Genomic DNA, 16,417 nt, shown 5'->3' with positions numbered 1-16,417 from the left:
GCTCTGCGGCAGCAGTCCCTGTCTGTGGTGGGGCGATCCGAGCGCCCCATGGACAGAGGCTGCTCCAGCACGGTTAATTTTATGTTACAGTAGAAACAAGAATCTGTACCTTGTGCAATTAGTATCATGCATCAATAGAAGATCCACAAGCTTGTCTAGTTGTGCACCGACAGCTTGTTCTAATTTACAACATTAAGAGTTATAGGGGTGTTTTTGCTTTGGGTTTTGGGCAGTATACATATGAGTTGACAAAAGAAGGCCAACTTGCAATGTTTCTGAAAAGGAGAAAAATCTTTTTTCTCTACTGCTAATTATTTTACCTTAACTTTTGGTATTCCAGTGTTTAAATTTTGTCCCGTAGGATTGCTATAGCTTTGTGCTTGCATTACTAATGTAAAAAATAGCTCTGAAAACTGCAGAAATGGCATCTTTAAGCAGCAGATAAATGTATTATGTGTATTCAGTCTTACTTGCTTACTATTGTGACAAAGCCACTTCCATTCTTCAGTTTCATAAAGCCAGGTTCAAAAAGTTAAACCTTAATATTAACCATTAAAGCACAAACTGTCAACATTGCATATCAAAATATACTGAGCAAATATCCTTAAATCACACTTTGCTCTCAAAGAGCATTTTCTTACTTTGCTTATCTGTAAATATTATTATTGATAACAATTGTTAATTTGTGTGTAAAGGACCTTCACAGACATTAAAATTCTAATTATTTTAAGCCTAATTGTGTCTAACCCAAATAACCCTTACTTTTTTAAGCTTCGTGATTCAACGGAGCAGTTTCAAGAATATTATAGACAAAGATTGCGTTACCAGCAGCATTTGGAACAGAAAGAGCAGCAACGACAACTATATCAGCAAATGTTGCTTGAAGGAGGAGTAAACCAGGAAGATGGGACAGACCAGCAACAAAATCTTACTGAACAGTTTCTCAACAGGTTGGCTTTAGTTCGCTCGTGCATTGACATGTCATCTTATGCTCTTCTGTAATAAATTATCCCCTGTATTGTAATCTTCTATTTTAACATTGCTTAGATATTCAGAATGCCAAATAAGGAATTCATTTTTTATCAGATATACTCAAATATAACTTTCTGGGCTGAAATTGAGCTTGCCAGAATATTTTTTTCAAACTCTTCTGTCATCAATAGGAATGAAAAATAACTCACTGAACAATTTAGTGAAATAGTAATGAATTTATATGCAGCTATTTGAAGTTGTTTGTGGTCTCACTTTAAACATTTTCTACTAAGATAACCCTGTAATTGGGAGAGCTTTTCTCCATATTAGCTTATACTTACACAATTCGTTTCTAAGGTTTGGGGTATTGATATGAAAATCATGAGGAAAGCTGACTAATTTCTAAATGAGCAAATCTGCTTTAGTAGTTAACTTAATTGGAAGATGAAATAGGCAACTGGCTTACTTGTCATTTTTCCTATGTTTAGTAATATAATGAACTTAATTTAAACCAAGCAGCAATTAAAAAGATGGGTTAGTTTAGGTAATTTTGTCTAAAGATGACAGTTGTCATTCTAATGCTACAAATCTCTCCTCAAAATACCGTAACCTCTATCTGCTCAAAATTTGAGTAAATAGACCAAATTTTGCAAAGAAAATCTTAGCACTTTGTACGTAACTTTTTGATGTCTGATTACTACAGTTTATAATTTGACTTTCTAGCAAAGCACATGAGCAAACTTAAATCCAAGAATGTAAAGTTTAAACATGGATCTAGGTGCTAAGTTTTAGACCTGGATGCTGAAAAACTGGATATATTTAAGGAAATCTTTAAGGACACTAATTGTACAGCCATTTTTGTACTGAATTCTTCAGAGGTAAAAATTTTTTACCTCCTTGTGGTGTATTTTACCAAGTCTGCTGTACCCAGTTCTGTTGTGTAAACCCACCTTGCTTTGCCCTAAATGACTTGACCTAATTCAACGATTATTCAATATAAGGAATACAATTATAGAACCAAATAATTTTAAAAATAGTAATTTAAACTACTGATAATAAGCATTTGGGAATTTTAAATTAGGCCTAAAGATGGTCATCAGGCAAATATTCTATAAACATTCTTGAAATATTAATTGGCTGTGATTGTTATATGGAAAGTATTTATTTTTAAATCAGGCTCTTCATGTTAAAATGTCTCATGTCTGCTTTAATTTTTAGCCCCTCTGGGAGAAGAGTGAAATTCTTACGGATATATTTTTCTGGCCATGTAAAATAAACTCTTTTAAAACTCACAGGATAATAGGGAACATCACATTTATAAATGGAATTCTTTATTCTCATTAGTTCTTAAAACCAAGACTTATTTGAAGGAATGCATGAATACTATTTAAACTCTGGTAGCAAGTGAGTTCAGAAGCAAAATTCATCAAATTAGTTGAAGCATTATTGCTCAGATCTAGTATTTTGTGTCTTTTTATGCAGGATTGCTTTTGATATTAATGGAAAGCCTATGCATAAGTCTAGTTACAGCCCAATATTCAGAAATCTACACATCTAAATAGACAGATTTTAACTCTTTTTTTTAATAGAAAAACAACCTCTTAATGTTTGTTAGGTCTATGCTAAATAATCTACCCCATGTATGAACTGTTATCAAACACACAAGTCTGGTATAAAACAGTTGTGGAAAAGCACCTCCTTCATCTCTCTGGGCACAGCATTTCACAGCATTTCCCCTTCTGGCTGTGGGGACCTGGAGTAAATCTGTCTCGTTCTGGAGAGTTTTTGTTCCTCACTCAGGGTATTTACAAGGTAGATTTCTTGGTAGGCTTAAGGAGTACGTTTCAGTCAAAGAAACAAGGTAATAACATACAAATGTCAGAGAGGTAGCCATGTTAGTCTGTATCTATAAGGTGGAGACCTGAGGCACCTTAAAGATTAACAGATGTATTTGGGCATAAGCTTTTGTGGGTCAAAACCAGTTTGAGCCCATGTATCTGACAGTGATTTTGACCCATGAAAACTTATGCCCAAATAATCTGTTAGTTTTTAAGGCGCCATGGGTCTACTTGTTTTAATATAAAAGAGGGAATACTTTTTTTCATTAGCCTATCTCTGGCGTGTTACGTCATTATGCTTGCGGTCTAGATGCCAATATATGCATAGTTGCTTCCCCTATAGAGAGGAATGCAGCCTTCCACTCGAGAGGTCTTTCCCCCTAGGAGGATGGTATTTTAAAGGTCACGGGTAGCCCTTATTTGGGCTCAGATATCCCTCATAAACTTGAGAGAATCTCTTTTCAGCTCATGTGGGGAGGGGAAGAAGGACCTTTGCCATTCTAGGGCTGAGCAAAGTCCCTTCTGTCAGCATCCTCCTACCAATGGCCAGACCAGTCACCTATAACAGCAGGGAGAGGATGTTGGCTGAGGGGGAGCTCTGTGATTGTGAACTATTTCTGTTCACTTATCCTGCCAGAGTTCTTTTGAGCTGCATTCACTGACTCTCATGACACCTTTGAGGAGCTGTGGGCATTGTCCAGGGTTCTCTGCTTGGCGTCCCCTTCAGGCTTTTAACTTTGTCCTCACGCTTGTTTTTTCTTCTGTTGTCCCCTGTATTTGAGTCCCAGACTCAGTGGCTGCTCACCTTATGTTGGGGTAGGGGTCTTTAGCTATGGGTGGGCATGTTCCCACCCACTTTCTAGATCCCAGCAGGACCAATCTCTTCCTGCTGTGTCTGGTCTGACTTTGTCACATAATAGATTCATACTAGAAATCTCATGAGCTTGAAATCCCCAAAATGTCATTATTTCAGCTATGTAGTAAAATATATAACCTAAAATAAAGTGTTCCATGTTTGAGCTAGCGATCATGGTTATTTTCTACAGTTCTCTCATTGAAGTGATGCTAGGTTGTCACTTTGGTAACAAAGTGTAAAGGAGTATTTTTGTGATTATTTTATGATGGAAAGATATTAAATTAGAGGAAACTTGTTTTACTTTGACATCTTGTCAATTTGTTCATATGATAATACTTTGTCTTTCATGTTGACAGGGTGGGGAAAGTACAGGCAGTCCCCGACTTACGCGGATCCGACTTATGTCGGATCCGCACTTACAAACGGGGCTTTCTCGCCCCGGAGCTCACAGGCAGCGGTCAGCCACCTTGAGCTCCGGGGCGAGAAAAGCTGCTCCCGGTGCCCCTGGTCTGCTGGGGACCGTCTCCAGCAGACCAGGGACACCGCGAGCAAACCCGCAGCAGCGGAGGAGTCCCCCGCTTCTGAGGCTTTGCTCTGGCAAAGCCTCAGAAGCGCGGGAACCCGCCGCTGCTGCGGGTTTGCTCGCGGTGCCTCTGGTCTGCTGGGGACCGTCTCCAGCAGACCAGGGACACCGGGAGCAAAGCGGTCCGGCACCAGAGCAAAGCCTCAGAGGCGAGGCACCCCCCGCTGCCGCTTTGCTCCCGGTGTCCCTGGTCTGCTGGGGGGGGGGGCGCAGCTAGTGTGCCCCCCCCAGCAGACCAGGCTTTTGTTGTGGACCCTGGGGCAGAGCAGCTGGGGCGCTACCGGTTGGTCCCGCAGCGCCGCTCTGGGCACTACTGGACCAACCCGGCAGCACCCCAGCTGCTCTGCCCCAGGCGTCCTGATTCAGCCGCTGCTGGTCAGTTTCAGCAGCGGCTGAATCAGGACTCCTGGGGCAGAGCAGCTGGGGTGCTGCTGGGTTGGTCCAGTAGCGCCGAGGAGCAGTGCTACTGTAGCAACCCAGCAGCACCGCAGCTGCTCTGCCCCAGACGTCCCCAAGTCAGCCGTTGCTGAAACTGACCAGCGCTGACTACAGGAAGCCCGAGGCACAGTTGCTCTGCCCCAGGCTTCCTGGAATCAGCTGCTGATCAGTTTCAGCAGCAGCTGACTTGGGGTTCTTAAGTTGAATCTGTATGTAAGTCAGAACTGGCGGTCAGTTTCAGCAGCGGCTGAATCTGGACGCCAGTTCCGACTTACATACAGATTCAACTTAAGAACAAACCTACAGTCCCTATCTTGTACGTAACCCGGGGACTGCCTGTATGTCAAATTATTGTCACTCCTTAAGCAAATGGGCTACTAAAAGCCTTTGGGTCAAACACCATTATAATTAAATATAATCTTCATACTTTTCATAGATTAATTATTATACTTATCATGCCACTGGGCAACATGGGTACAACTTCACTTTTTAAAACTTTTTCAAGTTGCCATATTATAAACTGGTGGTTTTTAAAAACTTTTATTGTCTGTTCTTATCACCTTTGTGCAGGTCTATCCAAAAGTTGGGAGAGTTAAACATAGGCATAGACACTCTTGGAAATGATGTGCAGACACTCAGCCAGCAATGTAATGGGAGTAAAGAGCATGCATCTAATATGCCAGCAACTAACTTCGTATCACCACCTTCAGATGTTAGTCAAAGAATAGGCTCTGATACCCAAAATGTTAATACAAGCACCCCTCAAAAGCGTGGATCAACAAATCAGATGCCCATTCTTGAAGAATCACCTGTTCGTGGGAGTAAAACGTAAGAACTAGAGATTGTTCAGAGCTGGAAATCTAGTTAATCTTCAGTTAATACCATGAGGATGGGTACTGTATTTTGAAAACTAGAAAATTCATCACAAATACATGGTGTATAGAGATCCACAACCTGACCTGAATCTGATGGAACCTGAGTGAAAGTGCTAGGTCTAGATTGGGTAGGAAAACTGGTGGGTTAAGTTGACTCTCCTCGTCCTGCTGTGCAATCATTGCAGTGAAGGCAGCGTGCCTCTCTCCCATTGTCTGCTGCCATCTAGCTGCATTATGCATGCTGTGAAGTGAATGTGCTGAGGTGTTGCGAACCTCAGTCTATATGTACACTTCCTGAAGATCGAAGCTTCTGCGATTGATGCAGAATCTGAGGTATCCAGTAAACTTCAGTACTCCACTGGAACAAGAGGAGTAAGATAAGTTGATGGGAGATCATTACCCATCAATGCAGAGTGGTGTAGACACTGTGTTAAGTTGATCTAACCAATGTCGACTCCAGGTATGTCATTTACATAGTTGGAGTAGCATAACTTAGGTTGACTTACTTGCTCTTGTAGGCAAGGTCTCACTCTATAGCACATATAGTGCAGTTGGGGGTGGTGAATGACAGGAGCAATACACACAGTCACCATCACATTGAGCTGCCACCATGCTGACTCTGTGAGTAGGAGCAGGAGAGCTCACTCCATCGGTAGCAGGCAGTAGCAGGTTTGAGGAAAATAGTTGGGGTTGGGTCATAAAATGACTGGACTCTCTCAAGGTCAGGTGGGTTATGGGCAAAAAATTAGGCTTTAGCAGACCTTCAGCAATATACCATGCCTGATAAAAGGTGAATGGAAATTTGATATTTTTCAGTTTATTTAGATTTGTTCTTTTGATAGACAACCCTGCAAACAACATATCCTGATTTTTTTTTTCTGTCTGTATAAATCTTATCAGTTGTTTTCCATTTTACTGAGTGACTGCCTACACAAGCAAATGGTAAAAATGACTGCACACCTTCTGTATAATGCAGAAAATAATGGAGCAGGGAGAGGGAAACTTGCTCTCTATTTTAGATGTTGCTTGTAGTCAATTCAACAGTCCTAGACAAATACAATTTTCAAGATGACAATATTGCTTTTAGTTAACTATTTAACATTTTATTTTACTTTGCCTTTGCAAAAACATTAAAAAAATTATATAAAATGATGGCTTATTGTTTGTCAGACTTAAATGTTACTGTTGCACCTATATATTAATGAGTTAATTCTGAATGCCTGGTTGGATATTAAGTCTCAGAGGGGTAGCTGTGTTAGTCTGTAACCGAAAAAACTTAAAAAATAACTAATGGTCCTGTAGCACCTTAGTGACTAACAAAACATGTAGATGGTGTCCTGAGCTTTCTTGGGCACAACCCACTTCTTCAGATGAATGGAGTAAAAGGTCCAATGGTAAAAATAAATAGCAGACAAAGAGAGTGGATGGGGAGGGAAAGAGAAGGAAAAAGATAGGAAAAGAAAAAAATCTTGTCAGTGTGTCCTTGCTAAATGAGGCCAATAGAGTGGGTTGTAATTCCCAGTACAGGCAGTCCCCGGGTTACGTACAAGATAGGGACTGTAGGTATGTTCTTAAGTTGAATCTGTATGTAAGTCGGAACTGGCGTCCAGATTCAGCCGCTGCTGAAACTGATCAGTTTCAACAGCGGCTGAATCTGGACGCCAGTTCTGACTTACATACAGATTCAACTTAAGAACCCCAGGCATCCCCAAGTCAGCTGCTGCTGAAACTGATCAGTGGCTGATTCCAGGAAGCCCGGGGCAAGGGCTTCCTGTAGTCAGCCACTGGTCAGTTTCAGCAGCGGCTGACTTGGGGACGCCTGGGGCAGAGCAGCTGGGGTGCTGCCGGGTTGGTCCCGTAGCGCCCAGAGCGGCGCTACGGGACCAACCGGCAGCGCCCCAGCTGCTGTACCACAGGCGTCCGGAGCAAAGCCGCGGAGCACGGGGGCAGCGGGACAGCCCAGATGCGCCGTGGCTGTCCTGCTGCCCTCGGGCTCCGCGGCTTTGCTCTGCTGTGCTCCCCCTCTCCCTGGTCTGCAGACCAGGGGGATGGGGAGCAAAGCCGCGGAACACGCGGGCAGCGGACAGCCCAGACGCGTCCGCAGGTCCTGGTCTGCAGGCCAGGGAGAAGGGGAGCAAAGCAGAGCAAAGAAGGCCGCGTCCTGGTCTACAGGCCAGGGAGAAGGGGAGCAAAGCAGAGCAAAGCCGCGGAGCATGCGGGCAGCGGACAGCCCAGACGCGTCTGGGCTGTCCGCTGCCCGCGTGCTCTGCCGCTTTGCTTCCTCTCCCTGGTCTGCTGGAGACCAGGGAGACGGGCCCCGTTTGTAACTGCGGATCCGACATAAGTCGGATCCGCGTAACTCGGGGACTGCCTGTACTTAGCTTTTGATGTCATTAGGATGTGGAATGTAGCAGCCCCTCCAGTTCAGGTCTTTGTCCAAACCTTGATTACAGGTGTCAAATTTGTAAATGAAAGCAAGTTCCACAGCGTCTCTCTCAAGCTGGTTTTTTTTTAAATTGCTTTGTAATAGAATAGTCACTTTTTAGATCCATTAGTGAGTACCTATCTTTCTCTGCTATCTATTTGTGAAGAAGTGGGTTGTGCCCATGAAAGCTCATGATCCCATCTACATTTTTTGTTAGTCTCTAAGGTGCTGCAGGACCATTTGTTGTTTACGTTTTTTGCTTGAATATTGTTGTTCTTGTCAGAATACATTCATAAATAGACAAACTAGAAATCAGAGAGAGCAGCTTATGTTGTGTATTGCATGAATTCATTTTTTTAAATGTTTTTTAAAAACAAACAGCATACCAGAACATGCTATCATTCAGCCACAACTTGAAGATTCTTCGGGGAATCTAACTAGAACAAGAGGTGATGAGGTGAGACTTCTTAAAAAGGTATTTACATTATACTTATTAGACACAACCTTTGAATCTGACTATATATTATCAGATGCTAAGATCAACAGTATTTGTAATGTGTTTCTAATACATGCCAAGTTTCAAAATGAAGAAAATTAAGATGAATGTGAAGATGGAGGTGTGAGGGGACTGGATGCAACGAAATTTCAGGTTCCACCCCAAAACAACTGCTACTCCATGAAAATCTGTTCAGACCGCAGCTTGCTCTTTAAGTCTTTTACACTTGTGTTTTCATATGCCACTTCCCACAATGGTGCTTATGGGACTTTGTCCATTACTTTCATGAAGAATATTGGGAATATTTTGAATGGAGTCAGTGTCAGCTGCCGGTCAGGGTGTCAGACCGAGTGTGAGACCGAGAAAAGGTTTAACGTCCGTGCCTTTACCGCTAGGACCGGGGTCCCATCGCGGAGGCAGCCAACAGGCTGACAGACGCCCCAAAGCTTATAGGAAGAGCTTATTACATCTCAGATTTCAGCTGCTAGGATACAGGATCCCTTCGCAGCGGGCAGTCTAGGGAAGACTGAGAGATGCCCCAACGGATCTGTCACCTCGGAGTGACACGATTCAAAATGCCCAAACTCTTCTTATACCTGTCCCTTATGACCGGCTGAAGTTCTTTTAAATTGTGCTTGGTTCTGTTACAGCAACTGAAGGAGTCAGGTTAAAGCTTAAACAGTTACAGGTTTATTAAAAAGGCTTATAAATCATATGGTTACAATGGCTATTGCTCTATTTCTTAACTGCTAGCAAATATAGATCTTAAAAATGCTTACAAAGAAAATAAAGATAGAAAATAGAAATAATGGTACCAAGTGACCGCTTAATCTTTAAAGAGCTCTAAGTCCATGCATCTGATGAAGTGGGTCTTTGCCCACGAAACCTTATGCTCCTACACTTCAGTTAGCCTATAAGGTGCCACAGGACTCCTCGCCGCTAAGTCCATGTGTACACTTAAGACAAAGGACCGCATCCAGGTACAATTTTTACCCCCTTGCTGTGCCTCTCGACTCCAGCGGGTCAAGCCAGGGCCGGTCCCTCAATTCCTAGGAAAGACGAATACGAGTTGGGCGTCCCCATGGAACCTTGGGAGGTCAAACACCTTACCTGACCATGGGAGATAGATGATAGATTGACACTCAGAGTAAATGTACTGCAGGACCCATCTTTATACCCATAGGGGACCGTATCCTCTTTCTTATCTAAGATGCCGAATTGTACTGGTCTGTCTTTGTGACGCCAGTTCTTACAAGCAAGTTTCAACTTAATTTACACTTTCAAGAGAGAGAACTAAATTGTGAGTACTGGACACTTTTTTTTACTGGGCGAGAGATTCCTCCCCCCCGCGGACGGCTATGTGTTTGTATCAATATGGGTTTCAGTCATGGGCACTCCTCGGCAGCCTTTTGGTCAGCAATTGGCGTATCTCTGTTTACAGCCATTCAGGGTCACAGCAGCCTGCATATCCAGGCCTTCTGTTCAAGGCTTTTACTGCTCTGTGTGCCCTGCATGCTCCAAGCAAGCAAAAATGGATGTTACAGAGGGGTTCCTGTCTGGCTACAGTCAGGCAACACAACTTCCCAGCTATCTTCCTTATGAAGGGTTTGATATAGTGAGGGGATGGTGGTGATAATGATAGAAGTATCAAATGACTAGATATTAGTTTGTTGCACCCACTTTCTAAGATAGGCAGTAAACCATGTTTCCCTCTGTTTAAGAGGGCTTTGTGGAGTATCCCATTTCTCACCCCACTTCCATCCATCCACCTATTTTCTGTGGTTCAGATTTTCAAGGCTTCTGCCTCTTTCTGGCTTGTGGGAAAAAGGATGGAAGAAAGCTAAGTGGCTCCAAAATGATGTTGGTCCAACAGCAATCAGAGAGAGTAGAGCAACTGACCACATCATACAGTACTGAAGCAAACCCATCCATGAAAGGAGCTGCTGTTGCCACATTGACATGTCCTTGCAGGTTGTTCTATTACTGCCCCCCTCCACACAGTTGGAGTTCTGTGATATATCAAGGCAGGATCATAGGTCAGAAGTAAATAATGAGTTCCAAAAACATCTGCTTCATCACATAAATTCAAAACTGTAGAAAAATGTTGTTGGAAATTCTTGATGGCATGAGGGAGGATATATAATGGAAGTCATTGCCATTATAAACATTGAGATCCACATTTTCCAGTGTCCGCAAATTTTAATAGCCAAACCTGGTCTTTAATTTTCCCATTGATCTTAAAAGTACTCACATTTATCAATGTCTTAAGTGGGCAGCCTATATTATGGATTACAGTAATGGCTTGAACTGGTTTCATTATAAGCATAACTTTGAATCTCTTCTAACTTTAACCATAACCTACCTTTGTCTGAAAACATTTGTACTTAATTGTGATTTAAAAAAGGGCTTTTGGCTGGAAGGAAGTTTTGGAGTAGGTGTTTGGGGATTTGGTTTTTGTTTTTAATTTAAAGTACCAGCAGACCAGGGAGACGGGGAGCAAAGCCACGGAGCACGCGGGTAGCAGGACAGCCGCGGCGCGTCTGGGCTGTCCCGCTGCCCCCGTGCTCCGCGGCTTTGCTCCGGACACCTGTGGTACAGCAGCTGGGGCACTGCCGGTTGGTCTGGTAGCGCCGCTCTGGGCACTACTGGACCAACCCGGCAGCACCCCAGCTGCTCTGCCCCAGGTGTCCTGATTCAGCCACTGCTGGTCAGTTTCAGCAGCAGCTGAATCAGGACGCCTGGGGCAGAGCAGCTTGGGTGCTGCTGGGTTGCTCCAGTAGCATCGAGGAGCGGCACTACTGGAGCAACCCAGCAGCACCCAAGCTGCTCTGCCCCAGGCGTCCTGATTCAGCCGCTGCTGAAACTGACCAGCGCTGACTACAGGAAGCCCGAGGCAGAGTTGCTCTGCCCCGGGCTTCCTGGAATCAGCTGCTGATCAGTTTCAGCAGCAGCTGACTTGGGGACGCCTGGGGTTCTTAAGTTGAATCTGTATGTAAGAACTGGCGTCCAGATTCAGCCTGTTGAAACTGATCAGCGGCTGATTCCAGGAAGCCCGGGGCAGAGCAACTCTGCCTCGGGCTTCCTGTAGTCAGCCGCTGGTCAGTTTCAGCAGCGGCTGAATCTGGATGCCAGTTCCGACTTACATACAGATTCAACTTAAGAACAAACCTACAGTCCCTATCTTGTACGTAACACGGGGACTGCCTGTAGTTATGAAAGCTGGACTCTTCAAAACATAACTTGTAATTTTTTTAAAATTTTCATAAAGAAATAAATACAAAAAGTATACTATTTTAGTTTGTATATGTTGCCAAATACAGCACAATTTATAGCTTTAAAAAATCCTTTACTCAAAATCTTAGTATTAGTTTGCATATTTCCCTATATATTTAAATCAGAAAATTAATTGGTACAGAAGTTCTGCAGAGAATTTTGTATGTTTGTAACACGCAGCATAATATTGTAATATCTTTTACTGTGTATTTGTTTCTTCTTAGTCTAATATAAATCACACCAAACAGAGGTTGTGAAATGTCACTCTACCTATTCTATGTTAGTCGGCTCTTTCTTAATCCCTGGGTCTTCCATCTCAATTAGCTATTAACAGGTGCATGTAAAATATTAAGATTAATTTTATAAAACTACAATAGTTGGATGGCTTTGAAGAAGGAAAGAGGGGCATTTTACTGGTGTTGAATTTGGAACTAGAAAAAATAGGAACAAGCTCTTGCAAAGAAAAACACTTCTTATTAACTGCAATATTAAAAGATTTTCAAGTTCTTTGCTCAGAAAAATATGAAGTCACACTCATCTTCATTTTAATTTAATTTTGTGTAAGCCTTCTTGTAGGTCTTTTAGAAGAATATTTGAAAAAGTTTTCCTTCCATGATTTTGCTAAGTTCAAGATGCTATGATATCTTTAATTTCCATATCACAGTCAAGTAAGGTTCCTCCTAGTCTTTTCCCCAGTAAACTTTTTGAATACATTTTTTTTAAATTGAGATAGATTTTGACTCAGCATTGGAAATGTGTGTAAATTATTAAAAATGTTTGTGAACCTCTTGTGACTGTCAAACTTTTATACAACAGGATGATAAATCACAAAAGCAGTTCATTTGTATTAATACTCTAGAAGATACACAAGCTGTCAGAGCGGTGGCTTTCCATCCAAATGGGAGTTTATATGCTGTTGGCTCAAATTCCAAAACTTTGAGGGTATGTGCATATCCAGAAGTAATTGACCCAAGGTAAGACAGAAAATAAGTGACTGTACTGTCCTACCATAATCATTTATGTTTCTACTGCCTAGCACAGGATATCCAAAGCTGTCTAATTATTTCAAACCTGTTCTTTTCTTAACACTTAATTTTATTAGTATATTAACCTGTTAACAGTAAGCTGTTACAATGATTCTTTGATAAGATAGTAACTACCAACATAGAATAAAAAGACCAGCTGTGATTATTTTTGCATTTGTGACTAGTTTGGCTAGTTCTTTTTGCTACTGACAAGCTGTTTTGACATGAGTAATAAAACATTTACTTTAGGTAGTATTCTTCTCTTATAGTCTTGAACACACTAGCATTGTAAAAGAAATGTTTGTGTCTTAAAATATACATTGTAGGAACAGAAAACATATGGCCAGGTGCTTCTGGTCTTAATTCCACCTGACCTTCTTGAATGTTGATATCTGTTGTTTCCTTTTTTTTTTTCCCAGAAATAAATCTTGGTCTCGAACTCAATTTCTAATAATTGCTTCAATTTTATTAATTTTTAAAACATTGGAGAGTTTTCAGAAAAACTTCTCTAAAATGGGATTTTGCTCCTGATGAATCTGGGATATCTTCCCAGTTAGGGGCAAAAGCATACTTTATAGCCAAATGTCTCTGCCTAATAAAAGTGATATGCATTCTGGGGTGGTTGTTTTTTTTTCCAAAGATAATAAACAAGGATTCAGTAACCTTCTTATTCCAAAATGTTTGATGTTGATAAGAGGCATAAAAAAAGGCCTTGGGGGAGAAGTGGCAAGTGTTGTGGGTCCTCCTCTCCCTCCCCTTTCTCTTCCCCTGATTTGTTTGGCATGTTATGGTGGAATTTCAAAAAATCTGTTCTTTAATCTATAAATAGATTATCCCTGTAGCCTTTAACACCCTAGTTAAGTGTGTGTAATTTGATTGAATTTGTCAATAGTCACATCAATAAGATAGAAAATTACAGCACAGTAAGAAACTAAAGAGAATGTTCCAAGCTTTCCACACTTCTTCCTGAAGTCAGCTTGTACATCTCCTTACACTGTCTTGTCAGGCTATAAACATAGTAAAGAGTGTTCATATTCTTACTCTTGAGAAATATTTCCTGCATCTAATGAAATTCTAAAATTGCCTATTAAAAGTTAAGATTTGCTTTCTCATTTTTAAAAAGCCATAATACATCTGATACCTTGTCCAGTTTAAGTGTGGTTAGCCTTTTTATAGTTATTTGTTTATATATTAGGCAGTTGCTTGTCTATCATTCCTCAAAAACTGATACCGGGGTAGAGCTTCATTTCTTCCTCTGTAAAGATGGCAACAGAGTAGCTAGTAACTTTATTTCCTTTTATAACCTCTATTCTGTAACTGTAAAGTGACCACATTATTTGCTTTCCCTGTTGCATATCTATTCAAAATTCTTGGAGAGCTTGTCATTTTTGCTTCAGTCAATTTCATTTTCCAGTTTCTGTGTCAAGTATTGAAAATAGCCTATTAGCACCTGGATCGATCGGTCTTCAGCTATCATTAAGATTGCACCAATCACAACACATCCACCATTCTTCTCATACTCTTGCCTTTCTTCTCTACATTCATCTAAAACGTTTAACATTGTCACCTTCCCATCTTCTTGAAGGCTGACCGGGCGGTCTTTTCTGTTCTCGTGGGTACCACTCAGCAATAATTGTGGTCCACCTATTGTCCATGAGCCGTGCTGTTTGGCTTCCCCATCGCATTGTGTTATGTCTGCTTTCCATGATAATATTTTTCACACCGCTGTGTTCTCTGATAATTTCATTTGGAATACAATCCAGAAGGGAAATTCCCAACATAGCTCACTCCATTGCCCTTTCAGCTACTAATAGTCGCTGCTCTTCTCTCTTCATCAGTGCCCACGTTTCGCTGCCATACAACATGGCTGGCAGCACTGTTGAATTGAAGATATTTGTAAGTGTGATCTTACTGATTTTTCCTTTGAGGACATCTTTGATGGAATTGAATGCACACCATCCTGCACGAATCCTTCGCGAGAGTTCTCCGTTCAGGTCTTGGCGCATATTAACTTCTTGGCCCAAATATACGTACTGTTCCACTTCTTCGATTTCTTCTCCTGTTATCGTTATTCGGACTTTTCGTAAGACGTCTGATTGCATGTATTTCGTTTTGCAGCGGTTCATTTTCAGACCGACCTGACTGCTTTTCTTGTCAAGTCTTCATAGCATGCTCTGCAATTGGTTGGTGTTTTTTGGCAATTAATACTATGTCGTCCGCGAATCTGAGATGAGAGAATCGTTCTCCATGATCTTGTTCATAACCATTTCGAGGCATGCAGTGAATAGTGCCTATTAGCAGGCAAAGATATTTAGTTTGTTGCCCTATTAGTTTTCTTGCCTTTATTGGAATGAGCTTTTATTCTAGATGCTGAACTGTATCTTAAATACTTTATAACTTTCCACTAATTTCCTACAAGCATTTTATTTCTTCATTCTAAATAACACATAAAAATCAAGGGAGATAGAGAATAGGAATTTCCCCTCAGCTAGGTGTTAGTAAAAATTGATTTAGGCTGTTCAGAAATAATGCCAGGAGTGTTATGACTATACTGTACAACTGAATGACTTTTGAGGGAGTGCATTAGAGAGGTGCAAAGTTACCTGTGCTTTTTGCACAGACTGCTTCATTCTGTCTTTCTTGCTGACGGGTGAAATATATTTAGTGTCATATTGCTCCTCTTCCTTACCTTTTAATATCCAATATGTGGACTTTTGTGTGCTATGTTAGTTTGAGTAGGTCTTAAAGGTGACCTGGGAAAATCCAGGCTCACTTCCTTCGTAGAAATGGTGATCACAGACCATTGCTCTTTGTACACACAGAGGCCTCTGCAAACACTTATGTAATTGCTTAACTTTAAGTACACAAGTTGTCCCATTGAAGTCAAGAATATGCATAAAGTGTTGAGGGATGCAAAAGGGAATACATCTCCTTGTTTTCACCTGTTTTGGAGTCAGAAAATATTTTTCATCTGTAAAAAAGATGAAGCGGTGTAGTTTTTGGTTTTATTTTTTTTAAGACAATACCTTTTTTATAATAGCTAAATTTTGTTTTGAGATTGTTGTTGTCTATTTTTTTGGCCCAAGCACACTAAGTGAATAGTGTTTACTTTAGAAATCTATTTCAGGGCACACTTGGAATGTTTCTATAGTGAAATTGGAGAACAAGGGAGGGGTTTTAATTGTGGTTTCTCTGTTACCCTAATATTTTACTCTTAGCTGCCTTCCAGTATTAAAACTAAACAATTTTAAAGTTTGACTTGCCAGTCACTTGTCCATTCTCATTGCCCCTTAGAGCACTTGCTTATGCTTGCAAGGAATCAGACCACAATGAATGTGGTATGGAAGATTTTTGCATAATGCATGAAAGCTAAAATGTGGTTGAGAAACATAGTTTCTGTGTGTCAGCAAAACACTATACTTGCACACTTTTGTTTAACTTTTTTTGCCTACTGTTTGAGGGGGGAGAAGAATGGAACAAATTTAACTTTGAAAATATGCACTCAAATAGAATTGGTTTTCACTGAGAGTCTCAACAAAATATTGATGAGCTGCATTAATCTTATCATGGCTGCAAGAGTGCCATAATTTACACAGAAGATTTTCCTCTTTTGTAGATTTTAAATGTTCATTGAAA

At 41.2% G+C, this 16,417-nt stretch overlaps 1 protein-coding gene across 4 annotated transcripts in view; it reads left to right on the top strand.

The window, feature by feature from the left end:
• Positions 1–16,417, top strand: part of WDR47 (WD repeat domain 47) — a 56,540-nt gene that overhangs the window by 33,316 nt on the left and 6,807 nt on the right. For 2 of the 4 annotated variants that reach the window (XM_006132626.5, XM_006132625.5), the window contains exons 7-10: positions 772–950; positions 5,258–5,515; positions 8,369–8,444; positions 12,573–12,730. In XM_006132626.5, coding sequence (XP_006132688.2) covers positions 772–950; positions 5,258–5,515; positions 8,369–8,444; positions 12,573–12,730 — 671 coding nt within the window. Of the gene's footprint in view, positions 1–771; positions 951–5,257; positions 5,516–8,368; positions 8,463–12,572; positions 12,731–16,417 lie in introns of all 4 variants that reach the window. The other 2 variants (XM_006132624.5, XM_006132623.5) reach the window with 1 other exon arrangement.

The sequence above is a fragment of the Pelodiscus sinensis genome, chromosome 9 (assembly GCF_052426305.1).
Source record: "Pelodiscus sinensis isolate ZL-2025 chromosome 9, ASM5242630v1, whole genome shotgun sequence".
Lineage (NCBI taxonomy): Eukaryota > Metazoa > Chordata > Testudines > Trionychidae > Pelodiscus > Pelodiscus sinensis.
Note: the sequence above shows the minus strand (reverse complement) of the source record. Positions and strands in the feature narration are given on the sequence as shown.